This window comes from Sminthopsis crassicaudata, chromosome 1, assembly GCF_048593235.1.
Source record: "Sminthopsis crassicaudata isolate SCR6 chromosome 1, ASM4859323v1, whole genome shotgun sequence".
Taxonomy (NCBI): domain Eukaryota; kingdom Metazoa; phylum Chordata; class Mammalia; order Dasyuromorphia; family Dasyuridae; genus Sminthopsis; species Sminthopsis crassicaudata.
In genome coordinates, this window is record NC_133617.1 from 57883613 (window position 1) to 57911594 (window position 27982).

Genomic DNA, 27982 nt, shown 5'->3' on the forward strand with positions numbered 1-27982 from the left:
CGGGGCCGAAGCTCTCCGCGGCGGGAGCGGCGGCGGCTGCAGCAGCAGCAGCAGCAGGAGAGGGAGGAGGAGGTGGAGGAAGAGGAGGGAGGAGACGGACGGCCCGCCCGGAGGCCAGGCCCCGAAGTTTCCCCGGCGCGGGGAGGAGGAGGAGGAGGAGGAGCTCGGAGGAAGGCGGAGAGGCCTGCGTGGGCCAGAAGCGAGCAGCCCGAGCCTCCGGAGTGGCACGAGTGGGGGCTGAGCCCCGAAGTTTCCCGGCGCTGAGAGGAGGAGGAGGAGGAGGAGGAGCTGAGAGGAAGGTGCAGGCGCTTGGGACTGCGGGCCGGGGAGGTGCCTCTGGAGCTGGCCCTGCTGCTTCTGCCGCTGGCGTGATGTCCCGGGGCCGGCCTGCTCTGGCTGCCGTAGCGGGGCCGCTGGGCCGGGGGACGGGCCGCACGCACTGCTAGCCCCGGCCCCGGCTCCGACCCCGCCGCTCGGGAAGGTGGTGCCGCCGCTGCTCGCCCCCCCTTTTTTCTCCGGGAGCCCTTGCCGGCTCGGGAACCGGCCCGACCAGTTCTGCCTTCGGCCGGGACCCGCGGAAAGTTGTTGCCAAACTTTGCCTGTCTCCGGGCCCGCCGCAGGGCCCCCAGCGCCCCGGCCGGCCCCGCCCCGCTCCGCGCCCCGGGAGCGGCGGCTGTTTCGGGGGCGCAGCCTGATGCTCTTCGGGGGCGCCCCCCAGCGCCGGGCCCGCGCCGCCTGCTAGCTCCCCGCTTCCCCTTCTCCCGCACCCCCAGCCCGGGACCCTCCTCTCCCCTCCCTGGAGGGGAGAATGGCTATGGTGACCGGAGGCTGGGGCGGCCCCAACGGGGACACGAACGGAGTGGAGAAGGGCGGCTACCCCCGCACGTCGGAAGAGGACTCGGCCTCGCCCCAGGGCGGCGGCAGCGACCCGGAGCCGGGCGACGAAGACAAGCCCGGGCTCCAGGTGGACTGCGTGGTCTGCGGGGACAAGTCCAGCGGCAAACATTACGGCGTCTTCACCTGCGAGGGTTGTAAGAGTTTTTTCAAGCGGAGCATCCGGCGGAACCTCAGCTACACCTGCAGGTATGGGAGGGTGGGGAGGGGAGCGAGCCGAAGCCGGAGGCGCAGCCGCAGCCCCGGAGCCGAGGCAGGGCGGCGTGTGGATCGTGCCCAGAGCCCTGGGTTCCAATTCCAGCTCACGCGCCCCACGCTCTCGGGGCCTATCGGTTCCCTCTCAGTAAAACCAAGTATTTGGATTAGATCTCTAGCCCTTATCACATGAAAGCTCGAGAGCTCCGAGGCTTCCTCCTCCTTGGGCTCGCCCAGGCCCCGCCGACCCCGAGGCTGCAGTCTGTCACCTTGTGAAGACCACTGGACTGGCAGCTGGGTGGCCTGGGGTTGGCCTTAGGAGCCGGATGTTCTTGGACAAGTCACTTCTCCCTGAGCCTCAGTTTCCCCCATTCTTAGTTTGGAGATAGTCCCCTACCTGTCTCATAAACTTGCTGTCGTGATAGAAATGATAGAAAAAATCGATAGACAAGAGGGCACTTTCATAAACATAAAATGCTATCTAAATGTTGGGCATTATCTCGAACTCTACATTGGCTTCCCATTTATCCCCTTTCTTCCCCCTGACCTTTCATCTTTGACCCTCTTACCCTCCCCTTCTATTGCTGTTTTCTCTGCCCTCATTTCACCTTCTTCTTCTGCCCTCCAGGGCCTCTGAAACCTGGCATGGTGGGGGGGAGGGGGGAAATGGAGTCTTTGAGGCAGTGACCTCTGGCCTGGGCTGGGGAAGCAGGCCTTCCCTTCCCAGGGCCATCGTGCTGGAGGAGCCATCTGGGGGAGGCGGTGGCTGGAGGCAGTGATTGAAGACTGACTGGCCTGAGAGGCCACAAGCCCTCTGGTCTCCCTCTCCAGACACTGAGTTAGGGACCTCCTGCCTCTTCTTTCTCATCTCTGCTCCCTTCCCCACCCCCAACCCTTTTTCTTATTTTTATAAAGCCCAGTATTTCTAGTGGCCCCACGTGGCATTTAGAACTTAGAATCCCTTAGAACACAGAACCTTCTGGCCATTGTCTTCGCTTGGGCCGGTTTCCAGAGCAAATCTCTTATTTTCCCCCAAGTCTGCAGCCTCTTCACGGGGAGTAGGGTGCCCTGAGTTGGTTGGGGTCCTGGAAGTGGGAGAGCTGGGCTAGTTGGGGAGCAGAGGTTGGGACCTGCCCTTTGTTGGGTATTCCAGCCTAATGTTTTCCTTCCCCTCCCCCCAGCCCCTCCCACAAAAAAAAAAAAAAAATTCAAACTGGGTCTTAATTCAATCCAAAAAGTATTGAACCACAATGACCATAAATCTCTAATCAAAGGTATTAATACTGCTTCTTTAGTAGGGGAGATTACCCCCTTTTTTGGGGGGGGGAGGAGAATCCAGAACTATCCAGAAGAAATGCCTTCTACTATTGGGGAGCTGTCGCTTTTGGCTTTGAAGGGTCTGGGGGCTTGGAGAGCTTTGGTGATATTCCCAGGGTCCTGCAACCAGGCCTTCTTGAATTCTAGGCCAGTTCTCCAAATTCCCTGCTGGAGAGGTGAAATAAGACATAGTTTCTGCCCTTAAGAGATCCTAGGATCCACAGGGGGCCCTCGAGGTGTCTGAGCAGGGGAGGGGGGGGTGTGTGTGCCAGATTCCTGCTCTCTGGAGAGCCACTCTTCCCCTTCTCCCCTCCCCCACGCTGCTAGGCTGCTGCCCATGAGCTGCTGTACCTGCCCGGGATCTAGGCTGATGTCTTGGCCTAGGGGCAGGAAATCATAGGAAACCCCTTTCTTTTGTGGGCTCCAGGACCGGTGCTCCAACTTGGCTGGCTGCCTGCTTACCGGCTCCTTCTGCTGGAGGGGTTGGATTGTCCTGTTTTTTTTGAGGGAGTCGGAGCTGTTTTGTTTTGTTTTGTTGTTTTTGTTTTGGAGGTTTAAGTTGTTTTAAGTTCTCCACCCGCACCGGGAGAAGCTGGAGGTGCTTTTTTGTGCTTTCTGGCCAGGGGTTGGGAGGGCAAGTTGAAAGGGAGAGAAGGAGCTAAGACTGATGTCGAGTGCTCCCAGCCACCTGAAGAAGGAGCCTAGACTCTGCCCTCCCAGCCAGGCAGAAATGGTTCGAGGGGCAGACTCTCTGGCCCCACCCCCACCCAGCCCACCTTCTCTCCCCAAGGCCTGCATCCAGTGGAGCCCATCCAGAGCTTGGAGGCCCCCGGCCCAACCCTCATGTAGGCAAGGCTTCCTCTGCCCCCCCCCCCCCCCCACAGAGGCACGTTATTGGGGGAAGGCGGGGAGAGGTCTGCTGTGCTCAGAGCTGGCTAATTCTCCTCCAGTGCCTGCCCTGCCCTCCCCTCCCCAAAAGGGGAAATAAACCATTTCTAGCTCACTTAATTGTCCTTACCACCTGTTTTCTGGCAGCCGCCTCCAACCAACCCACAGTTGTTGGCAAGGAGGGGCGGGCAGGCTCAGCTTCATGTAGACCTGCTAATTAGGAGGTGAGCAGGGCTCCCCCAACACCGGCCTCAGGCTTGCCTGGGCCACCGCCCCGGGCAGCCTAGGCTTGGGGCCGGACCTGACTCGGAAAGGGTCGCCTCTGGCTGCCTGAGACTAATGCGCTGCGCTGGGGGTGGGGGGTGCTGAGCCAGCCCAGTCCCCTTCTGGGAGGGCAGGACCCGGGCCCTGGCGGGGCCTGGGCAGCTTCTGGATGCAGAGACCAGAGAGGACATTTAATTCCTGCAGCAGCATGATAATTGGGCCAGTGCAGGCCTGAAAGCAGTGACCTTGGCCTCATTATCTGGAAGCTCTAACCATTGGTCAGGAGCCCAGGTGTTCCAGTGACATTAATGATCCTCCCTTTCCCCCTCCCCCCAGCCTGCCCAGCTGGGGGCCTGGCAGCCCTTGTCCCCGAGAGTGCCCTTGGCCCCTTCCTTCCAGACAAAAGGCTGGGATTTTCCCTGCCTGGTTCAGGCCGGACCAGGGCATCTTCTCAGCTGGAACCTTTCCATGCCTCTGACCTCGTCTTTGGAGGAATCGGCCAATGTCCCTGCTCGGTGACCTTGGACGAGTTTGTAGGCCCTCAGGGTGGGCTTAAAGTGGGGGAAAGGGGATCTGTGGGCAGGGGGCCACTGGCCTGGACTCCCAGATAGTATGACATTTTTCCCACTCAGTTCCTGACCTTGTCATTGTGGAACTGAGGGGCAGCTCTTCTAGGTCTCAGTTTCCCCAAGATGAGGCCTTCAGGTAGATGATTTCTGATGGGCTCTCCTAGACCTGGCATTCCATACTCTGGGAGCCCTCCCAGCTTTGACATCCTGGGTTCTAAGGGCCATCCCAGCTCTGACATTCTTGTTCTAAGGGCCCTCCCAGCCCTGACCTCCTGGGTTCTAAGGGCCCTCCCAGCTCTGACCTGCTGGGTTCGAAAGATCCTCCCAGCCCTGACATTCCATGTTCTAAGGGCCCTCCCAGCTCTGACATCCTGGGTTCTAAGGGCCCTCCCAGTTCTCACATTCAGTTTTCTGGTTTTCTTAACAACAAAGTCCTTCTTGGCCAAAAATCATAGTAACTTATTCCTGGGACTGAAGTTATCAATGGTTAAATTATTGTTACTATTATTTGTTAGTGTGGGGCTTATACTAATGGTTCCCAACCTAGACAAGGAATCACCAAATCAGTGAAAGATCTTTCTGAGAGCAATATTTCTCTCCCTTCAGGAGAGGGAGAATGATGGGAGGAGGGTCTCCCCCCACCAGGACCCTGGCAGGCCTTGGGGTCCTGGAGATCCTGTAAGCCTGGGCTCCTCAGTCCCTTTCAGATCCTTGGGATGGGCCGTGGTCCCTTCCCTCCAGCTTGTGCCTGTGCGGTCTCCCAGTCTGGAGTAGGCTGCTCTGGCTTCCTTCTCCCAGCTGAGATTTGGGAGGACCCAGCTCGGCTCCTTTGCCAAGCCTCCTCCCCCCCTCCCCCCCCCTCACTGCTTCCTTTGTTTTGGCCCACTGACTCTCTTTGTGACCTTGAACTTTGAGGGCCAGAGCCCAGCTCTGCCAGGCCTCTCCCAAGTTTATTGACGTGCCCTTTATTCTTGTAGGGTCCTTGGCATTCTCCATGGGTCATTCCCATTTCTGTCACACTGAGAGGCTTTCAAGGTCCTTTCTTCACTCATTCCGTGAGATGTAGGGCAGTAAAAAAAAATCCCTACTTTCCAGATGGGGCTACTGAGGCTTGGAGAAGCCAGGTCTGGCTCTCCCTGTGCCATGTTTGTCACAAGGCCTTTCTCCTTGACAAGGGGTTCTTTGATTCTTGCTCCTTCCCCCCACACTCCCAGTGTTGGCGGTGGGCCACTGCAAACAGCCCTATTGGTGGCAGATCCCTGACTCCAGAGATTAGGGAGTGATAGGCCCGAGGGTAAAGCTCCTCAAATCCTACCCCAACCAGAGCCCAAGGCCCTTGGCTTTGGCATGGCAGTGTGAGTGATGTTTCTTGGCCTTTTCCAGGCACCAGGAAATTTCATTTTTGTTTTTATTTTGGGGGGATTGAGGAGAGGGAGTAAGGGGTCGGAACAGAGTCCATTAGGAATGGGGTCACCTAAGGGACAAGTTAAGGGGGTTCCCCACATTCTAGTCTTAGTCCCACCCACTTATGACTTGCCTTAGGTATGTCAGGATCTGGAAGTGATGGGAGGGGGGAGAGAGGGTTGGAACTGTAGATTCTAGAACTGTGGGGTAGAACTGATAGGCTCCTTAGAAACGCATATCTAATGGTTCTCAGCTTCAGGTCCTAAAGCTGAAAAAAAAATATGATAACTCTATTTCGGTGTAATTGGTTTCCTTGGTAATGCTATGTATTTTAATTTGTGCCTTTAAACACATTATTCTGAGAAGGATTCCCACCACTCTCACCATAGAGCCACGGGGATCCAGGGCACAAAAAACCCAGTCCTTGATTGAATCCAACCCCCACATTTTGCAGATGCACATACTGAGGCCCAAGCCTGTGAACCGGTTTAAAATGTGAATGTCACATGGAAGAGGCTGAAGTAGGATTTGAATCTTGGACCTCTGCTTGCAAATTTAGAGCCATTGAAAGGCGGCGAAGGCAGGGGCCCAGGTCCCTTAAGGTTCCATCGTAGCTGGCAATATCTCATGTTTAGAACCTAGAATATCAGACCTAGAAAGATCTAAGAAACTGGGCCAATCTTCTCGTTTTACAGAGAAAGAAAGTGGCTCATTGAGTAGCGGGCCAGGAGTTGTAGTACTGCAACTAGAATGTGACATCACAAGCCTTGGGTCCTGCTCTCCTGGAGCCGGGCCCACTGTGCTTTCTTCTCCTAAATAAGAGTCTGCTCTGGGACAGGTCGGACTCCAGAGAGCTAGTCGGTCAAGGGCTGAGATTGCCTATGGGAGATAAGAAATTCAAGTCCGAAGCTTACCATGACAACCAGCGTTTCCATGGCATGTTGACTCTGCTAAGCGATTCACAAATATGATCTCATTTGATCCTCACCACAGCCCTAGGAAAGAGTCTTGTTACCTCCCCATGTTACAGATGAGGAAACTGAGGCAGACGGGTGAAGGGACTTGTCGGGGGTGACAGCCAGTGTCTGGGTCAGATTTGAACTCACGAATCCCAGTCTGGGGGCCGTTGGGTGGCCCAGTGGATAGAGCACCAGCCCTGAAGGCAGGAGGTTCCTAGCTGTATGACCCTGGGCAAGTCACTTAACCCTCATTGCTCCAGCAAAAAATAAATTAAATTAAATTAACTCAAGTCTGATGTGATGCCAAGTGTATCACCTGGCCAGAATAAAAGGTATAGGTAAGGGAGTGCCATCTGCCTGGGGGGGGGAAGCTGAACACATGGAAAAGGATGAATGCCAAGGGAGAGGGGGTAAAGAGAGGAACGATGAGGTCCCGGGCAGAACCTTGGGGCAGCTCCTTAGGAAGATGTGGAATAGGGCAAGAGAGGAAGTGGATTCAACTGGGATGGGACGAGGAGGAAAAGGGGGCTCTGAATTTGGAGGTTGAGGAAGGTGAGCCCAGAGGTTTGGGGAACTGGAGGTTGTCTGTGACCTTGGGACAGAGCAGAGGGGCAGAGACCATGTTTCAGAGCCTGGACAGAGAAGGAGGAGATGTCCTCCAATGGGGGGTGTCCTCCAGTGCCCCTCTACTTTCCTCTACACCCTGCTGGGGATCTGTCAGCCACTGAATTCTCCATCGACCCTATTTATATCTCTATCCTGGGTCACTGCTCAGGGGAATGAGCTCCATTTCTTTTTTCCCTCTGTGGGAAGTAGGACAGGCTTCTGTTTGTCCTAAAACTCCCTCTTTTATCCTTAAGAGTGGGACCCAGCCCTCGCTTCTTTCTTCCTCTGCCTTTTCAGCTCCAGGCAAAGTAGAGAGGAAGAGGTAAGATAAAAATATCTGAGACCCTCACCTGGCCCTTCTGCCAGAGAACCACCCGGAGTCCTGTCCTCTCCTCCATGCTCCAATATTTGGGGTTCAGAGGTCGGTCAACTGACCAGCAAACACGTATGAAACACCTACTGTGTGCCGCCCAGAATGCCAGGAAGGAAGACAGAGTTTGTCTCATTGAGAGTGCAGGTGCTTTGAGGGCAGGCAGAGGTAGCCCTTAATGCTCTCCGCATGCAGTGTAGTGTGGGGGCTGCTCCCAGGATGTCAGAACTGAGGGGTGCCCCCGAGTCAGAGTCTAGAATTCTGGGCTCGACCGATCGTTCTAAGCTCTGTCGGCCCACCTGCCTCGGGAGGAGCCTAAGAGACAGGAGCAGGCTCAGTGCCTTTCTCACAGGTGAAGGATCAGGTCCAGAGGTTAAGTGACTGAGGTCGGGTTACTAGGAAGGTCTGGAGAAGGCCTTGAACTCGGGTTTTTCTGAGTTCAAAGAGCAGTGTCCTTCCCTCCTCCTCTCCCCCACCCCTGTTTGAGCTGATGTTCTCTGACTGATCAGAGGTGTTCCATCCGTGGCTCAGGCCTTGGAAATGTTTGGACCCTGGACCTGTGGAAGGGCTCCTTGACACCTCCAAGGAGATTTTCCTCTCCCAGCAGTAATTACTTTTGCCAGCAGGTCCCTTGGGCCCAGGATTCAGGCTACAGGGGAGGCAGGCTGTTCCAAGCGAAGTGGGGGAGCCTCCAGCCTTTGGATCCCACCCCACTAAGACCTGGGCCTTGTGTGGGGCTGGAGGGCCTGTCTGCCCTGAGGCAGCAGCTCTGTGTCCTTTCAGGGCCCAGCAGATGGGGAAGCAGCTTCCCGGCTTGCACTAACGCAGGGAGGCCGCAGCCAGGACATTCTGAAACAGAGTTCGGCTCTGAGAAGCCCGTCCGTACAAATTAAGCTCCTCGGGGCCTTTCTCAGGGACCGCTTCTTGGCCTCCAGATCTGGGCTTACTTGTGGCTCTCTCGGGATGACAGTGAAGGACAACGGCTGCCAGGCAGCTCAGAGGATGACGCCGGCTCGCTCTGGGGGCTTTGGAGGGCAAGGGGTCCGGCCGCCTCTGCTCCCACCCCCTCCCACATACACCTTGCAGAAAGGAAAACTGGAGCCCAGAAAGGGGAGGATGAGGACTTTTTAGAATGGCAGTTAAGGGAAATGAGACCTACGCGGGCGGTGACAGAGCTGGGATTTGTACCCGTGCCTCTGAGCCCCAGGTGGATCTGCCCCTGCCCTAGAGGGGGGGACCCGACCACATGCAGACATTGAGTTAATCTCAGTGCTCAGATGAGGGTCCAGGCTAAGTGTCCCCCTCCCCACTGTTCAGCAGGAGCCAGAACCAGTAAAGGAGTTAATTAGACTAGCGTGGTGTCCACTCATATTAATTTGGCAGGGGGCTGGGTTATGTAATTGTATTATCCCCATTTTACAGATGGGGACAGCAGCAGCTGAGGCTCAGAAAGGAAGTCAGGTAATTTCTGGGGTTCTTCCCATATTTCTAGTCTTTGGTTTGGATGTTGACCTTGGCACGTACTCCACCCCTCCAGGTCCAACCGAGACTGCCAGATCGATCAGCACCACCGGAACCAGTGCCAGTACTGTCGGTTAAAAAAGTGCTTCCGGGTCGGCATGAGAAAGGAAGGTAAGGCAGGGCAGGAGCCCCACTCTCAGCCCTTCCACAGGGAGCGGCCTGGACCGCCTTAAGCCTGGGCTTTGTTACCTGTCTGGAGTCCAGAGGAGGTTGGAGGGACTTGGCCAAAAATCGCCCAGTGGCCTGAATCCACATCTGGGCCTTGGGATCCAGTTCCTGCCCATTGTGTCATCTTGAGGGGGGGTTAGTTTGGGGTTTGGGGGGAGCAGGAAGGGGCTGGGGAATCTAGTCTGGAATCCTGGCCACTCCCTGGAGCCCTAGCCTGGGCCTGCAGGCCAGGAGTCTGACTTCCTGGGTGATCCCAGCCCCTCCGCAGCAGGAGCGTGGTCCTTTCCTGGCTGATGGCCCCCCCCCCCATCCTCAGGCTTTCCCATCCCCCCCTTCATCAGTGCAGGAAGGCCAGGGCCCCCCCGGGGCTTTGGGGCTCCCTCCCTTCCTCCTCCCCTGGTCACCCTGCCCAGGTCGCTCTGACCTTCCCACCTCAAGAAAGGGCAGTTAGTTCCTTTGCTGTTTGTTTTTTTTCTTACAAGGGCCCTTTATTTTCCTCCCTCTTCTTCCACCCCAGTGTTTGCCCAGGGCAGGAAGCATGCCCAGGGGCACGGTGCCCTCCTGGCTTGCTAGCCTAGCTGCCTCCTGGCTGGAGGAGTGCTGGGCTCCTAGTCATGCCATGCTGACTCGGGCTCTGGAGAGGATTCTAGAATAGAACCTTGGCACCCCGGGCCAGGCGGGCGCCCACTCCTGCAGCCTGGAGATTGGGAGCCAGACCCAGCCCGGGAAAAGTGGGTTCGGTTCTGCCTCCCCCCCCTTCGTTGGTGTGTGATCTGCCCTGTCACTTAACTTTTCCGTGCCTTGGTTTCCTTATTTGTGCAGTGCTGGTGCTGGGAGGTCTGAATGCTGCAGCCCAGGTTTTCTAGTCTCCTTCTGTTGTTGAAGTTCTGTGGCTCTGTTCTGGGCCCAGATTTGTTGAGAGCAGGGGAAAGGCCAGAGGCTTACAGGGAGCAGTGTGTTTCCCCCCCTCCCGCTGCCCTTGAGCTGGGTATTTGAGCTCAGGACCCCCGGGCTCTCCAAGCTCCCCCGGACTGGAGGTAAAGGCCTCTGGGTGGACTGTTCGTGATCCAGTGTCCCTCCCGGCCTGTCTAGGCCCCACTGACCCACGGAAGTCCTGTCTTTAAGGGAGCCTTTCCCTTTGAGCAGCCCCAGAGACGGGGCTTGTCCTGCCCCTTCAGTGGCCAGCTGTGGCCCCAAGTCCTGGGGAGGGGAGGGCGCCCAGAGCCGGGCCTGCAGGCTTCTGGGCTGGGGGAGGTCAGCCTTGACCCTGGCCCCTGGGAGCAGCTGAGGCAGTGTCTGTGACGCTGGGCCAGGTCATTTCCTCCTCTCCTCTCCTGTTTCCCTCTCTCTGAAGGGAGAGCAAGGCCCTAATTGGCGATGTGAGCTCTCCAGATCTCCGAGGCTTCCTCCGAGTCCAAACCCCAGAAACCCCATGGAGCTCCCACCCGGAGAAAAGCCGGCTCCCTAGTTCTGTTTCCTGTGGGTCCCTGAGTCCCTGGGGCAGGGCCCAGCGGGGTGTGTCTCGCCTGGTTCCTGCTCAGATCTCCAGGGCCTTCCTGCTGAAGCCTGGAAGCTTCTGTCCCTTGAGCTCTCTAGGAGGGGGTGGGCTGGGCTGGGCAGCCTGCAAATTATAACAGGCTCTCTCCCCCTCCCCCTCCTCAGCAGCCATTCTAGTCCATGGGTGTGGGCTGGGCTGCCTGTGTCTCTGAAGGGATGCGGGAAGAGGGGGTGAGCCCAGTGGCCTGCCATCGAGGGGGGTTGGGAGCCCAGTGGAGGGGAAAGAGACCCCTTCTCTTTCTGGTCTCAGTCTGCCTCTAAGTGACGCGATCCTCCTTTATCTCTGGCTGGGCCAGTTTCCTTCTCTAAGATGAAGGGATTGGGATGAGGTGATTGCTATCTCTCCGGGCCCAGCCGCTACGGTGATAAATCATTCTAGGGCCCCCCAGGACCAGGGAGGGAAATTGGGACAAGCGCTCCTCCCCTTCCTCGCCCCTGCTCTGCTTTGTCCCTCAGTCCTGCCTTCCCTGCCCTTCCAGCCTCCTGCTCTGTTCCCGGGGCCTGCCTGGGACTCTTTCTGTGCTTCTCTGTCCTTCAGAGCCCTTCCCTGGGTCCCAGGCCAGGGACAGATAATTGCCCTGGTCCCCCCCAGGGCTCCGAGGGGAGGAGCGAGCCTCCCGGTGTCTCTGGGCTGCAGCTGTGTGGGCTGGCCCGGCCTGTTTCTCTTTTGTTCGGCTAAGGCTAACGCATGTGCGAGTGTTTATCTGGCTGGCTGGAAGAGGTATGGGGAGCAGATCCCCCCGCTTCCATGTGTGTGGATGTGCTGCAACAACGGGCGGCTGTGTGTGGCTGCTGGGGGCCCCAGCCTTCTGACTTCTCCCCAGACCCTTCCTTCCTTCCTCCCGTGGCCCCCTGGCGGGCCAGCCTGCTCTCCCAATGTTGTGCAGTTCCAGGGCCTCACCATTAAGCTTAAATGTGGGTAGGGATGGGGGGCACTGAAATGTGCAACACTTGTTCTGATGCAGTTGTTTTTCCTTCTCCCTGTCTACCCTTATCTGGCTTCTCTTTCTCTCCTGCTCCCTTTATCCCCATCCACTCCTCTTTATCCCCCATCTTCTTAATTTCTTTCAATTTTATCATTCCACTTTTTCTTTCTCCTTTATCTCTCTCTCTCCCTCCTTCCCTCCCTCTTTCTCTCCCTTCCCCTCCCCATCTATTCTCACCATTTGGCTTTTCTTTCCTCTCCCTCCATCTTTTCCTCCTGATGCTGTTCCCCTCTTCCCCCTTTGCTCCTCTCTCCCCACAGCGGTACAGCGGGGCCGGATCCCCCACACGCACTCGGGGGGCAGCCCCACAACCCTGGCTGGAGGAGGGGGTGGGGAGTACTTCAACGGGCAGCCGGTGTCGGAGCTGATCTCGCAGCTGCTTCGGGCCGAGCCGTACCCAGCCGCCCGCTACGGCTCCCAGTATGCCCAGCAGCAGGGCAGCGTCATGGGCATCGACAACATCTGCGAGCTGGCCGCCCGCCTCCTCTTCAGTACGGTGGAGTGGGCCCGGAACATCCCCTTCTTCCCTGAGCTGCCTGTGGCCGACCAGGTAGCCCTGCTGAGGCTCAGCTGGAGCGAGCTCTTCGTCCTCAATGCCGCCCAGTCTGCCCTGCCCCTGCACATGGCCCCCCTGCTGGCCGCCGCCGGCTTCCACGCAGCGCCCATGGCCGCCGACCGCGTGGTCTCCTTCATGGACCAGATCCGGGTCTTTCAGGAGCAAGTGGACAAGCTCAACCGGCTGCAGGTGGACTCTGCGGAGTACAGCTGTCTCAAGGCCATCGCCCTCTTCACGCCAGGTGGGTGGGCCGCCCTCTGCCCTCTCTCCCTCGCCCTGACTCCTCCCTAACCCGGGGGGCCCTTGTAGCCTCCATATCCTGGGGGGCCAGCCTGGGGACTCCAGATCCCTTTTTCCTGGGGATGGGGGCGGACAGCACTTCTGTGGTTGGGGGCTGTCAGGATCCATCTTGGGGTGAGGGGCAGGGGGATTCCAGGCCTGGTCGCTGACAGGCCCCATGTCCCTGGCAGATGCCTGCGGCCTCTCGGACCCCGCGCACGTGGAGAGCCTGCAGGAAAAGGCCCAGGTGGCCCTGACGGAGTATGTGCGCGCCCAGTACCCCTCGCAGCCCCAGCGCTTCGGCCGCCTACTCCTCCGGCTGCCCGCCCTGAGGGCCGTGCCCGCCGCCCTCATCTCCCAGCTCTTCTTCATGCGCCTCGTGGGCAAGACGCCCATCGAGACGCTCATCCGGGACATGCTGCTCTCTGGCAGCACTTTCAACTGGCCCTACGCCGCCGGGCAGTAGGGGCGTGGCGGTGGGCCCGGCCAGGCCTTACCTCAGGCTCCTCATCTGTCGGGGGGGCACGTGGCCTCTGCCATTCGCATGTTGGGACCAGCGCAGCAGGCCGGGCTCCCTCCCCGACCTGGGGGCCGGATGGACCTTTAGGACTCGGTTATTTTTTAGAAGGCAAATGGAATCACTTTGCCCTTTTTGTTTGTTCGTTTTTTTTTTTTTTTTTTTTTTTTAATGACAACATAAAACCAAAAAGACCCTCCCTCCCCCTCCCCCCCGGCCTGGGACTCTGGTGGCACAGATGCTCTCCTTCTCCCGTCGGTGCCCTCCATCCGTCTGTGCCCAGGAGCCAGCTAGCCCTTGAAGCCTCCTGGGGGGAGGGAAGCCTGCCGGGCGCGGGGTGCCCCAGCCCGCCTCCTCCCTTACCTTCCTTGTCTCCCCAGATGCATGTCCTGGGCCATATCCCAGAGCTACCGAGGCTGGAGAGAATCGGCCGGCCCAGGGAGGCGGGCTTCTCCTGGCAGACCCCGGGGGCTGAGGCGAGGTTGGCAGCTGGGGGCAGGGCTTGCCTTGCCTCCTAGTTCCTCCTGCTCTCTGGGGGAGGGGGGGCAGCAACGAGAGGAAAGGTAGGGGGGCCATCCCTGGCCGGGGGGACACGAGTATGTATAATTTAGATTGATTCTCTAAAAATATAATCCTCGCTGGACACTACAAAATGAATGACCTAAAGCCAATAAAGATGTTTCTTACCACAGGGATGACTCCTTCATTGTGGGGGGGAGCAGAGGACTGTGGGCCCCGACCAAGGGCCTTCTTGTGACCTTGGGCAAGGCTGGGCCCACACCTCTGCCAAATGTGGATGGCTGTCCCTGCCCTTCTAGTGAGCCCCAGGCACAGGCCGGCCCACCTGCTGCGCCCGGGCCAGGGCAGGAGATCTGGGGACAGCTGCGGGCCGGGGCTGACTCAGCCGCTCTCCTCCTCCCCCCTGCCCACTCCTCCTCTCCATCTCTTCTCTATCACCGCCCCCTCCAGCCTGACCTCTCCCACCTTCTCTCAGGAAGCAGTGGTGGTGTGGCAGGATCAGCCATATGATGTTTCAGTCACTAAGCTTCCTGAGCTCCCCGGGCTGTGTCAGTGAAGTGAGAGGGGCCCTTCTCTCTCTCAGCCCCGGGATCTCTCCTCTCTCTCTCCCTCTGTCCCCACCCCCTGTTCTTTTTTTTTTTTTTTTTTTTTCTTGTTTCTCTCTTCTTTCTGTCTCTTTCTCCCCTCTCTTTTTATGTCTCTTTTTCTCTTCCTCTCCCTCTGTTTCTCTCTCCTCTCTCTCTGTCTTTTTCTTACCCTCTCTCTATTTCTCTCTCCTCCTCCCTCCTCTATTTCTTTCTTTCCCTCTGTTACTATCTCTCCCCCTCTCTCCCCTTCTCTTTCCCCCATCTGTGTTCATCTCTCTTTCTTTTCCTCTTTCTCTCTCTCTCCCTCCCTCCCTCTGTTTCTATCTCTTTTTCCCATCCCCTTTCTCTCTTTCTGTCTCTCTCTCCCCCTCCTCTGTTTCTCTTTCCCTCTATTTCTCTCTCCCCCTCCCCATCTCTCTCTTCCCTCTCTGTTTCTGTTTTGCTTTTTCTTTCCCTTCTCTTTCCCCCTCTGTTTCTTTGTTTCTATCTCTTTTTTCTCTTTTCCTTTCTCTTTCTTTCCAACTCTCTCCCCTTTCTCTCCCCCCCATTTCTTTCTCTACCTCCCTCTCTATTTCTCTCTCCCCCTTTCCCCCCTGTTTCTCTCCTCCCCGTTTCTGTCTCTTTCTGTCTCAGTCTCTCCTTTCTTCCACTCCCCTGTTACTTTCCCAACTACTGTTCTACACACCAGACTCTAAACTTCCCAGACTACACAAATCCCATCTGACACCTCTTATGGTGAAGGCCCTTCCCCTTTCCCTAAATTGGGGGGGTGTCTATGTGATCCCTGGATGGTAAGGCCCAAGAGAGGGGATACAGCTGTGAAAAGTGCTTTTGGTGGTGGATGCTGCTCAGATCCGAAGGCCGGTGGATGGGCAGGTGTCCCTGCCTCCTCTCACCCCATCCTGCAGGAATGAGCTGGAAGTAGGGAATGACCCCCTGGAAGAGGAAGGGGATGACTCAATGCTTCTTCAGGGGGAGAGCAGATACTGGGAGCTGAGAAGTACCAGGGGCCCCACAGATTCAGGATAAGAGAAAGACTGGTTACTGATGTTTCTCTCCCCTCACCAAAGGAAAAGCCAGTGTACATCAGCCAGTCCATGTCTCCCCTCTGATTTCTTCCCAATTCTTGGGGATTTCTTCCTGACTTTCCTCCTACATTTTCAGGCTTGCTGTCTGATTCCATTTTGGCCTAACACCTGCCATCTGTGGCATCCGCTGCCTGATTTCTTGGAGGCCTGCCTTCTCCAGTTCCCAACAACCAGGGCAGCCAGACCTTGGGGACTAAGGCCACCTGCCCCCTCCCCTTTCCCCCTGCAGGGAGGGCCCTGTCTCAGAGCAGAGCAGACTTTATTGATATATACATCAGCTTCAGGCTGCTGAGCCTCCCCCTCTCCCCTTTAACTCTCCACAGGACTGGGACCACCCTTTCTGGTTGCCATTGCCTCTCTCCTGGGCCCTGAGGGACCCCAGCTTCTTGCCTAGCAGAGCAGTTCGTGGGAAAGTTTGGGGAGGCTGGCTCCCCACTACAGGCTAGGGAAGGGAAGGATCCATGGCATCCAATCTTTCCCTGGGCAGGTAAAGGGACAGTTCCTAGACCAAAAGTCTGGGAACTTAGCTCCCAGAGGGCCCGACCCCCCTCATTAGCTTCGGCCCTGGTCATAGGCCCCAACCATGCGCTTGATATGGCAAAGCTTGTCTCGAAGGCTCTGGGTCTCCAATTTCTTGCTTTGGTATTCTGGACTCTGGAGGGAGGAGAAGGAAATGGGCAAAATGGTTAATCAGCCATCCTTGGTGGGGGCTACCTGGCTCATATCGCTCCCTCCCCCAAATCCCAGAACCCCAGCTTCCATGGGGAAAGGGGAGTCCAAGCAGCCCGGGCTTGATGCCCTGGTACTTCCAGGCAGGGGACAGGTCCTCTTCTCTGGGTAAATAGAGGTGAGGGGCTGCCAGGGATCACACCTTACCCTCTTCAAGTCCTTTAGCCGGTTGTATTCTTCTGCAACACCCTGGGGAAAAGAAACAAGGGGTCTCTTCAGACTCTGCCAGGAACCCTTCACCCCTTTCCCACCCCGACTAGGGCAAGCCAAGAGGAAGTCATATAGGTATTATCCCCATTATTGATCGGTATCACCTGCTGGGCCCATTCAGCTATTTGCTGGCCATTTCTACCTCACGTTTGCCTGCCAGACAAGGCTCCTCTGCGTGGACTGCTGACCTCCACCTTGGGGACCCCAGATTCTAATAAACTTTCCTCCTGTACAGGCCCCAGGCCCATAATCCTGGCTATCTCCTATCTGGAAGGCGTGCCCCTGTGGGCACAAGAGCAGCCCTGCCTCCTCCCAGAGCTTGCCTTCCTTGGTCACCTTTCCCCATTAAAAGGGAGGGCTCCTTGTAGAGAAAGCACTCTGCATAGTAAGCTTTTAAGAGATCCCTTTTTTCTTATTTTGAACAATGGGGAGACAGTCTCAGAGAGATAAAGGAACTGAAGCACAATTGCAGGTGGAGTAGTCCTGGACTAATTATCACTCTGTGTCAGGCCTGCCTGGAAAAGGAAGCTGAGGGGTCAGGCGAGATTTGACCACACTTGCCAAGCTCCACACTGACAAGGGGGGTAGAGGTGGGTGGGAGTGTCATCCCTGGTTTTTGAGAACCCCAGGTGTGAGGGGCAGCCTGGCTGCCCAGGGAGAGAAAAGGGGCTCAGGTGGGAGAACAAAGGCAGCTTGTGAAGTGGTGCTAGATCTGGGCAAACCAGTTCTCTGGGCAGTTGGGGGAGGGACGGGGCTGGCAATTTCCCGGGGTTCTGGGCCTAGCCTACTGCTCTCACCAGTGTTGCCTGGACTCTCAGGACTTGAATTGGACTATATGGGAAGGGACTGAAGGAAGGGAAGAGGCAACTATGAAGAGCCTACTATGTGCCAGCCTCTGTGGTAAGGATTTTGCAAATATCTCATTTGATCCTTGGATGGTTTCTGAGATCCTTCCTAACTTGGACATGCCATGTTCTATGTTCTGTGGAAAGCGTCCTGGATTCCATTAGGATCAGGAGATGACATTCAGGGTTCTAAGGGCCTTTCCAGCTCTGACACCCTGGGTTCTAAGGGCCCTCCCAGCTCTGATGTTCTATGTTCTAGGGGCCCTCCCAGCCCTAACACTCTCCATTTGTGAGATTTTTTTATTCAAAATTTCCTTGAGAATCTCTAGCTCCACCTTCTATGGCGTTCTCAGGCCAGCTCTAGCCTGGGCTATGTAAGAGCTACATTCTGCTGCAGAGAGAATGAAATGATGGCTGGTGACTCGAAGCCCCTGCCTGCCCTTTCCATTCCTGTGTCCCTGGGCCTTCACCTGGTAGCGTAAGCTGCCTTCTGGGAGGCAGTCCAGCTCGTGGCTGAGCTGCCTGAGTTGAGCCCCGATGTCGTCCATCTCCGAGCACAGGGCCTTGTATCGCTGAAGGTCATGGTTGAACTCTGCCTTGTATGTCTGGCGGGCGGCGTCCGAGGTGATGGGTGGGTAGAGGCTGCAGGCAGGGCAGGGAGTGTGGGTACCGGATGGGATGGGAGCTTAGAGTCCGGTCTTTAATTCCCTCCCTTCTCCATTCCCAGGATCCCAGGGTTTGTATACATGTAGCTACCCTGGCAGGCCTAGGTGCCCACATGCCAACAAGAGAGAGTTAATGGCTACCAGGCTCTGAGGGGTACTTGCAGCAGGTTTCTCCATCAATGGCATGGAACCTGGGAGAGGGAGGATCCCTAAAACCTGACTCTCCCTTCTCAATCCCCCACCACCACCCCATGTCCTCTCTCAAGGGAAGCATCTCTGGGTGCTGGGGGACCGTGGCTGGGCTCTTGAGGGCCTGCAGCCTATGGAAATGCGTCTCCTCACCTGGCCCAATCGTCCCGGTCCCGCTCTTCGCTGGATTCCGCCGCCGTGGTGTAATCTGTCTCATACTGTGCTTCCTCCAGGCCTGCTGGACGCGATCTCTGGCGAGGGCCCCGCTTGGCGGGGGGCCGACTCACGGGCCCTTTGTCTTTTTCTTCTGGAGAACTGGTCCCTACAGGAGGTGGGGGACTGGGAGAAGGATCAGAGAATGCTGAGTTCTTGCGCCCAAGTTGTGGATCATGGAAGGGGGTGGAGGTTCTGACCTGTAAAGTGCCCATCCCCCGGGAGCCCATGCCCACCTGGGGCTGGAAGGGGTTGGATGGCCATAGCCATTCTCCTGGGCTGGCGGGAAAGCACTGGTCAGTGGGCTGGTGGGCTTCTCAGAGTACGCCAGTGTGGCCGTTTCATCCTGAGTACCGGCATCCCCAGATACGTTCTTCACCTAGAAATATTACAACAGCAAGAGCTCCCATTTGATCACACTTCAGCATTTAAAAAGCCATTTCCTCTCAATAGCCCTTTAGTTGTTTTATGCCCATTTCACTGTAGGGGACATTGAGGCCATAGTTAAGCCATAGAATCATAGAATGTCATGATTAGAAAGGGTCTTAGAACCTACTACCACAAACAGAGAACATAGGATCTAGACTGTTGTCTGGGAAGTTATATAGAATGTCATATAGGATTCTCCATAGCAGGGCTGAGAGACTGTTTTCCCTCTTTTTGCTGATAGTAAAAAGTAATGTGCTCGAATCAACTGGACCTTGTGGACAGAACTTGGACCTTCTGCCTCCAAATCCAGTGCTGCCCCTTGGGCAGCCAGGCAAGGTACTTTGGGGTGAGACACAGCTTCCTGTCTGGGTGGGCAAAATGGCCCCTGGCAGAGGAATCATAACTGAGTCAGGCTGATCAGATCTGGATGCTGGGGGGCAGAAGACTGGATTGTGTTATCTCTCTGGGGTCCCTTCTAGCCCTAAGAGGGTGAGTCTGAGAGCTGTGGCTAGTAGGAGGGGGGCAATTTTCAGGCCTTGGACCTGGTCATATATGTACATGGGAGTTAGTGAGATGGAGAGGAATGGACTCCCTCCTCAACTGGTAAAAGACCGAGTCAGTCCCAACTCCTCCAGACCCTTTTCTCCTGGCTTTGACCTCCCTGCCGGACTCTCCAAAAGGTCTAAGACCATGGGTCCTCCACAAAGATGGTTAATGGCTGCCTTGGAGAACAGGAGGAATGGTAAAGGAACAGGGACTCAGGAAGGCAGAATAGTTCAGCAAAAAGAATGTGGAATTTGAAGACTGATGTCCAGTCCCAGTTCTAACAGTTGTTGCCTATTCAAGCCTGAGGAAGTCATCTCTTGGTCTCAGTTTCTTCATTTGTGAAATGGTGTAAGAACAATATAGCTTCCATCCACCAAGGGAATTGTGGGTGAAACAATTTATGAACTGTCCTATAAATGGGAGGGAGGGGAGATTCTATCAGAGATACCTCTTTAGGTCCTGTCTCCTTCAAATCTTCCTCTTCCTCCCTCTGCACTATATCCACTCCCCACCCCCCACTTCAAACCATAAACTAAGATTTCAATCACCCTTCCCCCACCTTTTAAAAAACACCACCAGACTTTACTTGAATTCAGAGACACATCAAGGACATGACTGTCTCCACTCCCCTCCCTATGTGTACTTTTACAATTCTCCCAGGAGGAAACATTGCTTCCGGGCATGGGTAAGCCCTTTGGTTACACAAAGCACAAAGAATCTGTCGGAAGAGACCCGGATGGAAGGGAGTCTGTGCCTTTATAATTTAGGCATCCTCACTTCAGGAGTGCTGCTTCCAGTTTCCTGCTCCCCAATCTCTGCTTTTAGTCTTCACTTAACAGAAGGGCAAGCCCCCTACCTTCACTTGGAGAGGTTAAATGAGTTAGTTAGTCACACAGTGACAGCTATTCAGGAGCAGAATTCACACTGCTCTGCCCACTGAACCACATGGCTTCCCTGCTCCCAAATCACAGCAGATTTATTTCCTCCCTTCTCCTTAGAATAACAAAGGCAGCTTCAGTTCCTGAAGTTTTTTAAGGTTGGCCAAGTGCTTTATTTGTTTGTCCTATCTAACAATCTTATGCAGCCGGGACCAGAGCTATTGTTATACCCATTTTACAGCTGAGGAAACTGAGGCTCAATGAGCCAAAGAGCTTGCCCAAAGTTGAATAGGGAGGAAGTGTTGGAGCTGGGACTCCAAGGGAAGTCTTCTGACTCTACAGATCTCTTTATTTGTTTGTTCATTGATTTGTTTTTGCCGTGAAAACTCTGCAAATAGTGTATTTGAAGTGAGAGAAATGAGGTTAGAATCTTGGTTCTTGTCACTGGCTAGCTATACGATTTTAAGCAATTGCTTCAATCTCTTCAATCACCTCAATTGTAAATTGAGAGACTAGATGTTCTGCTACTGCTTCTCCCAGCTCTACAGTTTATTCTCCAAATTTTTCCAAGGCCAGCCTTCCCCCGGAAGCCTGGACCTTCCAGTGGTATTTGGGAGTCCCATTGTCCTCTCCTGTCCCACTCTAGTGGGTTGCTTTGGTCCCCCAAGGAGATTGGATGGCTTGACCAGCTCACTGTCTTCAGGTTTTTGAAAGCGGGAGCAGACTCTGTCCTTTTTTCCCCCCATCCCTTGGGAGCATCCCTAAGATTGATAGAAGAAGAACCTTCTGAACAATCAGAGTGTCCCCAGCTGGAGTGGGCTACTTTGGGGGGGTGTTCTCCCCCTCCCTGAAAGACTCCCAGAAGAGGTTGGAATGGCTACTTGCCAGCGGTGCCGTCCAGAGCATCTTGAGACAACAATTTGGCTCTGAGAGGCTGTTTGCTTGGAAGTCGGGGCTCCCCAAGCACACATCCCCTTCCCAGCTCACTCCCATTCCCATGATGAGAAGGGGGGGCAAGCAGCCTTACTGCAACATGCTCCACCTTTGCCTGTTGTTTCCACTAAGGTTCCACCCCCCGCCAGCTGACCAAGCTCTGGGTTAATCATTTTCCATACAGAAACTCAGACTATCTTGAGCAAATAGGGAATGGAGGGGCGGGACCCATGTGGACGGGCCTGGGACCCTGGTACTGAGCTCTCCACTGAGGCTGGGTGGCAGGAAAGTGACCCCGGGGGAGGAATGCTGAAGTACCTGTTCTCTACGGAAGCAGCGTGGCAAGAACCGAAACAGAGCCGGTCTCGGATCCATCAAAAGACCTGGATTCCAATTCTGACATCTACTGGCTTTGTGACCCTGGGTAAATCATTTAATTTCTCAGAACCCAAGGCAACTCCCTGAGATTCAAATTTAAAACCTGTGTTGGCATAAGGAATCTCCTCATGTGGGAATTCCCTGTCCCTATTGTTAGCATCTCGATAGCATTTATAAATGGAAGCACATGACAAATATTATTTCATCTGATCCTCCCTCCCCCTGGGGTGGGGGGTGGGGAGTGCTATGATTTTCCCCATTTTACAAATGAGGAAACTGAGGCAGATAGAACTTATGTGACTTTTAGATTTAAACTTAAATCTTCCAGAACCCAGTTCACTTTCTAACACCATAGTCTCTCTCCTCCCCCCTCCCCCCCAGGCAGAGAAGTACTAGTCTTTGGCTATTTTTGCAGATGAGGAAACTGAGGCATAGAAAAAAGTTATATGCTCAAGATCATGCAGCTAATAAATGGGGGGATATAGGGACTCAACTCAGCTGGAATAGAGAAAAGAACACTGGGCTCAGTACTAATAGATCTGGGTTCAATTCATGGTTCAAATATCTGTGTGACTCTGGGCAAATCACGACTTCAAGTGTATCCATTCCTCCACACTGCCCTCCCTTACCCACTCCTCCATATTGTCCCTCTACCCTCTCCTCCACACTGCCCTCCCTTACCCACTCCTTCACATTGCCCCCCTCTTGCTTACCCATTCCTCCACATTAGGGCCCTCCATTGTAGCCAGGGGCTTGTCCCAGAAGATGTTGGGCTTCCCGTACTTCCAGATCTTGTGACGAGTCTTCTGGGCAAAGTAGCAGATGACACAAAGGAGGACCACAACGAGGAAGCCACAGACGATGGCCACGGCCTGGGAGAGGAGGAAGGGGGCACGTGGGCTCAGTACTAGGGTCGCCCTCTGGACCTTGAAGGACTAGGTCAAAGACAGCTGCCGTAGGAGAAGCAGCCCACTCTGAGGCTGGTATAGACAAATACCCTTCAAAGTCCCCATCTTCAAATTCTTGCCGTTAACTCGATGGCACCCAGGGAATTCTCAGTATCTCCTGCCCGGCTACTTTCCTGGCCTCAATCTTATGCCAAAACAGCATTCTCTGAGTTGGAAACTCGGCTCTCAGAGCACTTCCCACCCTCGCTGACTGGGTTCACCAGGCCCCGCTTCTCCCTGACCTGCCAGGGGACCCCTCCCGACCCCAGCTTCTTTTGTGCTCTCTCTCCCCTCTTGTCCCCAGTGTCCCCAGTGCTTAGCACAGTGCCTGACACGTAGTAGGCCTTTAATACATGTTCATTGAATGATTCAGGCTCGGCATAGAACTCTGGCTTCTCTCTCTGGCCTGAACTTTCTCCCACAAAGGAAGGGCTGTGGCTCCTAGAGAATATATAGGTTTCCTAGTGATGAGATGGAACATGGATACAGAGAGGCAAATCAGATGAGCTGGTTTGTCACCCTGAAGGGTCCAAATATATCTTAGGAATGGGAGAATTTCATGGAGGAATATCTTAGGAATAGAAGAACTTCATGAGGGAATATCTTAGAATGGGAGAATTTATCTTAGGAATGGGACAATTTCATGAGGGAATATTTTAGGAACTAGGAGAATTTCATGGAGGTGTGGTAGGAGGGGTGTCCAAGGAGAGCTATTCATTATGGGACTTTGGCTTTGGAGATTGGGGAAGCAGAGAGAGGCTAGTGTACTGATTGTGTACTCTAAAGACAAAAATGGGGGGCAGCTAGTTAGTGCATAGAGCACTGTGTGACCCTGGGCAAATCACTTACCCCAATTGCCTCAGTTAAAAAAAAAAAAAGACAAAAAGGCAGTTGGTTGGTCTGCTCTATCTCCAGCCCCCATTATGGGAAAGGCAAATAGGATTGGAGATTTGTGGGTGGGATCCCAAGGTTCTGAAGGACAAGACTATACCTTCAACATAAATATCATAGTTATAATAACAATAACAATAATAGCCAACTGTGATCTTTAAATACTTGTTACTGCTGTTGGCAAACATCATTTTATGAAAATGTTTGGGTAACAGTTAAAATCCAAGACATTTTTTAATTTGTATCAGGGAGAGAAGATGTATAAACAAATTTGTCAATGACTGCATTGCCATTATTTTAAATTTTGTTTTCGGAAGGGGTTCTTGTTTTTAACAACTTGATCTTATAAGAGGATTGTGTGTGTATATATATATATATATATATATATATATATATATAAATTACCAAGATATGAAAACTCCCATAATGGCCTTAGCTTTCATTATGCATGAAATATGTTAAGATGTTTGTGAGTCATATATCAGTCATGCATCCTACATCCCAAAATAAAATAGAATATTTTAAAAAATAATAAGCAACACTTATATAGTGACCTCAAGGTTTTCAAAGAATCTTATGAACTTTTGATCACTGGACACTTCTGATAGCTGTGGGAGGTAAGTATATAGCTATTATTACTCCCATTTTACAAATGAGGAAACTGAGGCTCAGAGAGGTTAAAATGATTCTGGTCACATAGCTAGTTAAGTATCAGAGGTAAACATCATCCTGGCATAGTGGATCAGACACTGGACTTAAAGTCAGGATAACTTTCTTCAGATGCCACGTGGTCTTGAACAAGCCACTGACAAATCTCTTTGTGCCTCAGTTTTCTCATCTGTATATGATTCAGTGGCTTCCAAGCTTCTAACTCTAAATCTATAATACTTAATCTAAAATACAATACAATAAATCTATAATCCTATGAACCAAGTATTTCCCCATCTGCCATGCTGCCACGCCCACTGTTATCACCCTTGTCATTATCACTCTTCCCATCACCTTTATCCAGACCATCATGACCACTCCCACCATCTTCCTCCTTCCTCATCACCATCATCTTTTCCCTCTCCATCACTGTCTACCACCATCATCCCAATGTTGCCATTTTTATGGTCACCATTACAATCACTGTCACCATCCTATCTCTGCCACTTTTACCATCACCAGCACCATTCTTGCCACATCAATGGTACTATTTTTTTTTTTTTTCTAAACTGTGGTTTTCCGATCACGGATTCAGAGGTTTTCCAGCAGTCATCTAGGCCCACCCTTTTGTTTCACAGATAAGATTTATCCTTATTTTCCCAATTCAGAAGAGAGCTGTCGTGCTGACAGACATTTCTGTACCAACAACAGATCATTATAATGTACTTGGATGATAGGGACAACGTTCTTCTAGCATGCTGCAATCAGATTCAACCGTGCACGCAGAATAGGAGCATAATAAGAGTGATGACTGGTTTTGTACACCTGTCATGTAATCAGGAGATTCCCATCTCACTTGTGGGTAATTAGGATGGCGGTGGCTAATGTCTGTGTTTTAGCATGTTGAGTTCAGATTGAGTGAGATAGGAAATTCTCAGAAGAACTGTCATTACAATACCAACCCTCCTAATAGAATAATGTTATCATTAATTGTTGTTATTATTAAATTTATTATATTTATTAATAGATAATTATATATTATTAATGTAGCATCATAATAGTACTACTAATAATTACCAATATTAATATAATAACAGTTACATCATAATAACTCATATTTCAATGACAGTTTAAAGTTAGATGACTTGCCTGGTCACCTGGCCACCCAGCATCAGAGTGACGATTTGACCTAAAGTCCAAGTCCCTTCCAGACTACATCATCTCTCTTGCCAAAAGAATATCACGGACAGTCACTTGTGTTTGTAATTTAAAAAGTGGGAATGATGGGTCTCTTATGGATAGGACAATAAAGATCTACAGAGAATCCACTAATGACCAGAAGTCAAATAGTCTGGTCTCCGGTCTCAAAGAGGATCAAAATAACATCACGATTTTCATGGTGGAAAGAGCACTAGTTTTGAAGCCAAGAGGAATTGAGTTCAAATTCAGTCTCAGATATTTACTAGCTGTGTGACCTTAGGCACCCCAATTGCCTTCAAAATCAGAAATGAGATTAAGCCACATACTAGAAGTTATGGGTACCAACTTTGTAGGTTCTGCCCCATACCAAAGAAGGACCAACTGATGAAACTGAACAGAAGGTTTTGAGGGAAAGAGGGTGGAAATATGACCATTGTCTTGATAACCAACAAGCTGTCATGTGGATAAGGGATTATTGATAGATGACCTAATAACAGCAGCACAGAAAAGTGAAGTGCTGTAGAGGCAGCCAGATGACCACTGAATAGAGTACTGAACCTAGAATCAGGGTGATCTGAGTTCAAATTCAACCTCAGATACTTACTAGCTATGTGACTCTAGACAAGATACTTAGTCTCCATCTGCCTTAATTTCCTTTATTAAAAGAAGATAATAATGTTACTTAATTCCCCAAGTTGTAAAGATTCCAAGAGAAAATATTTGTAAAGTATGTAGTATGGTGGCTAGCACATGGTAGGCACTTTGTACTTTTTTCATCCCTTCTTTAAGTGAATTGCCCAGCATCACACTGGTTCCTGAGTGTCTCAGATTTTCCTTCCTCCCAGCTCTGAGCTCTATTCACTTCCCACTGCCCCACTGAGTTCCCTTCTAGTTGTGCTTAAGGATTTGGGGATTGTGTGATCTCCCGTGACTCTTACCTCTTGAGGGTCCACCATGCAGTAGTGGTAGAGGTACTGGTTCACAATCCCCCCTGCCACTGGAGACATCATCTGATTGCAGAGCATCAACATCTGGTTGTAGTAGAGACTCCCAGAGCTGGACCCCAGCCCCGCTCGCGGGTTCACCCCAACGACGTAGACGATGGAGGCGATGAGCATCACGAAGGCCAGCAGGCCACTGAGCACGGTGACCAGCAGGTAGAAGCGGCGAGAGCGGGCGCCTGACGCTTTGGACAGACCGGCTATGACCAGTCCCAGAGTCACCAGGAAGCAGAGCACAGCCATGGCGATCATGAAGCCATTGGCTGCTCGTGGGTTGGTCAGGCCACCGTAATAGCCACCATAGTAGCCACCATAGTAGCCATTGTAGTAGCTTCCCAGGCCACCCCCATAACCGAGGAGACCGCTGCTACTACCATAGTAGTCCCAGGCTAAGGTAGAGGCTACACAGGCAAAAATAGCCAAACACAGGAAGACCACAAATCCCTGAAGGATACGGACAATACCTGGTGGGGACCGCCACTGGTAGAAATGCTGGGGAGGGACATCTGCCAGATAGAAGGAACCAGGAGGGCCTGAGGGAGGTGGGTAGTCATAGTGGGAACTGGGATGGCCATAGCCCGTATAAGACCTCTTCTCATACATCATGGGCAGGGGGCTACCTGGAACAGAGCATACAGATCCCATTCTCCCCTTTCCATTCCGGCATCACTTCTACTCCCTGTTCTCAGATCCCTTTCAATTCTGACATTGTATATTCTGAGGTCTCCTCTATCTCTGACATTCCATGTTCTAGGTTATATCCCAGCTCTGACATTTCTGTTCTCAGAACCTCTGCGATTCTGATATTCTGTTTTTTTTTTTTTTTTCCAGCTCCAGTGATCTATGTTTTATGTTCTAAGGAAATTCTAAGTTCAGACATTGTCATATCCCTCCCAGTATTGATACTCTATATGTGATGTTTTTATGACCTGATGCCTTTTAGGAGAACAGCTCCATCATGGTCTCCTCAACCTCCATACCCCTAAACAAGGAGTAAGAGATAGAGGGCTAAGAGAGAATCTGGAGATCATGGGCTCTCTCCAGCTACTGGGAGTTTCTGAAGGGACTGAGTTCAAGTGCCTCAGGCACTGGAAACTACTACCTTTCATCCCCTTCTCTATGTGTGGCTGGGGACAGGGGAATGCCATTCAGAGGCGTCCCAAGCTCCGAAGTTCTTTTTATCCCATAAGCCACCTCCCTCCTTTCTATGGGCTTCTGTCGTTCTCCTCTACCCCCAAATCAAGGCATTCCTCTGGTCCCCAAGTCACTCTCTGCTGTTCCCTGTTGCCCAGCTTGGACCAGCTCCTTCCTAGCCCTTGCTAATCCCAGGGATTGCCCTGAGGTCTCCTGTGGGGCCAGAGCCGTTTACCTGAGCTTGGTGCCCTCCTGCCCAGGCTCCGCCTGGCTGCCTCCTCTCTCCAGGGATCCACTTCCAGGCTCCCACAGCCAGCTCTGCTAGTTGTCCTATTGTGTCGAGCCCCTGCCTTCCCCTTCACTGGTTGTCCACTGGAAAGTTAACCGTGGGGACTCTTGGAGGAGGAAAGGGATGCCGAAACCAAAGGGGTGGGGTCCCCCGGCTCCCGGGGCAGCTTTAGCCTGCCCTCCCTCTTTGTCCCTGGAAAAATGGCTGCAGGGATTAATCATTAGTAGATATACAAAGGCTCAGGAAAGGAGAAAAACCACAAGCTTGGCCCTCGCTGGAGTTAACCCAACTTTAGCCAGGGCGGGAGCACAGACTGGCTGGGAGAGGCGGGCAGCAGCTCTTGGTGGGGACCCACAGGTTCCTCTGAGGGACTTGGCCAACCCCGAGCAACTTAACCCCTTCTCTTCCGGAGCGGCCCTCAGGAGGGACAGCAACTTGATCCGAGGGTTCCAGGGGCACAGAACAGAGCTGGCAACTCCCTGGACAAAGGTTGCAGTGGGAGGGCCTAGGCTGAGAATTCCCGCAGAACTTCCCATCTCTTAGGGGTCCCTCATTCTGGCATGGGAGAGGGCTGGAGGGATAGCTGAGACCAGCCTCTGGAGCCCCTCCCAGG

At 53.4% G+C, this 27982-nt stretch overlaps 2 protein-coding genes across 5 annotated transcripts; one reads left to right on the forward strand and one right to left on the reverse strand.

Annotated features, from left to right (window-relative positions):
• Positions 1-481: 481 nt before the first annotated feature.
• Positions 482-13741, forward strand: NR2F6 (nuclear receptor subfamily 2 group F member 6). The gene is made up of 4 exons (XM_074305562.1): positions 482-1083; positions 9004-9098; positions 11959-12495; positions 12725-13741. The coding sequence occupies exons 1-4, from the start codon at positions 809-811 to the stop codon at positions 12997-12999; spliced, it is 1182 nt and encodes a 393-aa protein (XP_074161663.1). The 5' UTR covers positions 482-808; the 3' UTR covers positions 13000-13741.
• Positions 13742-15486: 1745 nt separating this feature from the next.
• LOC141563847 (occludin) lies at positions 15487-27656 on the reverse strand. Of its 4 annotated transcripts, none has more exons than XM_074305529.1 (9): positions 27316-27656; positions 25884-26562; positions 21973-22131; positions 21200-21301; positions 18332-18474; positions 18036-18221; positions 17499-17670; positions 16121-16162; positions 15487-15898 (listed from the first exon to the last, which is right to left on the reverse strand). In XM_074305529.1, exons 2-9 carry the CDS (start codon positions 26550-26552, stop codon positions 15797-15799), a joined length of 1575 nt encoding a protein of 524 aa, XP_074161630.1. In that variant the 5' UTR covers positions 26553-26562; positions 27316-27656; the 3' UTR covers positions 15487-15796. The 4 variants fall into 4 exon arrangements, with proteins under 4 accessions (XP_074161630.1, XP_074161622.1, XP_074161639.1 ...); XM_074305521.1 differs by having other exon boundaries at positions 25884-26566; positions 27316-27602; XM_074305538.1 differs by lacking the exon at positions 21200-21301 and having other exon boundaries at positions 25884-26566; positions 27316-27602.
• Between the last annotated feature and the right edge of the window lie 326 nt (positions 27657-27982).

Bases quoted from the DNA above. Each gene is read 5' to 3' on its own strand.
- LOC141563847 (XM_074305529.1), bottom strand. From the start codon at position 26,552: ATGATGTATGAGAAGAGGTCTTATACGGGCTATGGCCATCCCAGTTCC. The intron at 21,302-21,972 runs GTAAGCAAGAGG...TGATTTACCCAG, and splicing joins GCCCTAATGTGGAGGAATGG to GGTCACAAAGCCAGTAGATG. The intron at 18,475-21,199 runs GTACTTCAGCAT...TAATATTTCTAG, and splicing joins GCTGCTTCCGTAGAGAACAG to GTGAAGAACGTATCTGGGGA.
- NR2F6 (XM_074305562.1), top strand. From the start codon at position 809: ATGGCTATGGTGACCGGAGGCTGGGGCGGCCCCAACGGGGACACGAAC. The intron at 1,084-9,003 runs GTATGGGAGGGT...CCACCCCTCCAG, and splicing joins AACCTCAGCTACACCTGCAG to GTCCAACCGAGACTGCCAGA. The intron at 12,496-12,724 runs GTGGGTGGGCCG...TGTCCCTGGCAG, and splicing joins CATCGCCCTCTTCACGCCAG to ATGCCTGCGGCCTCTCGGAC.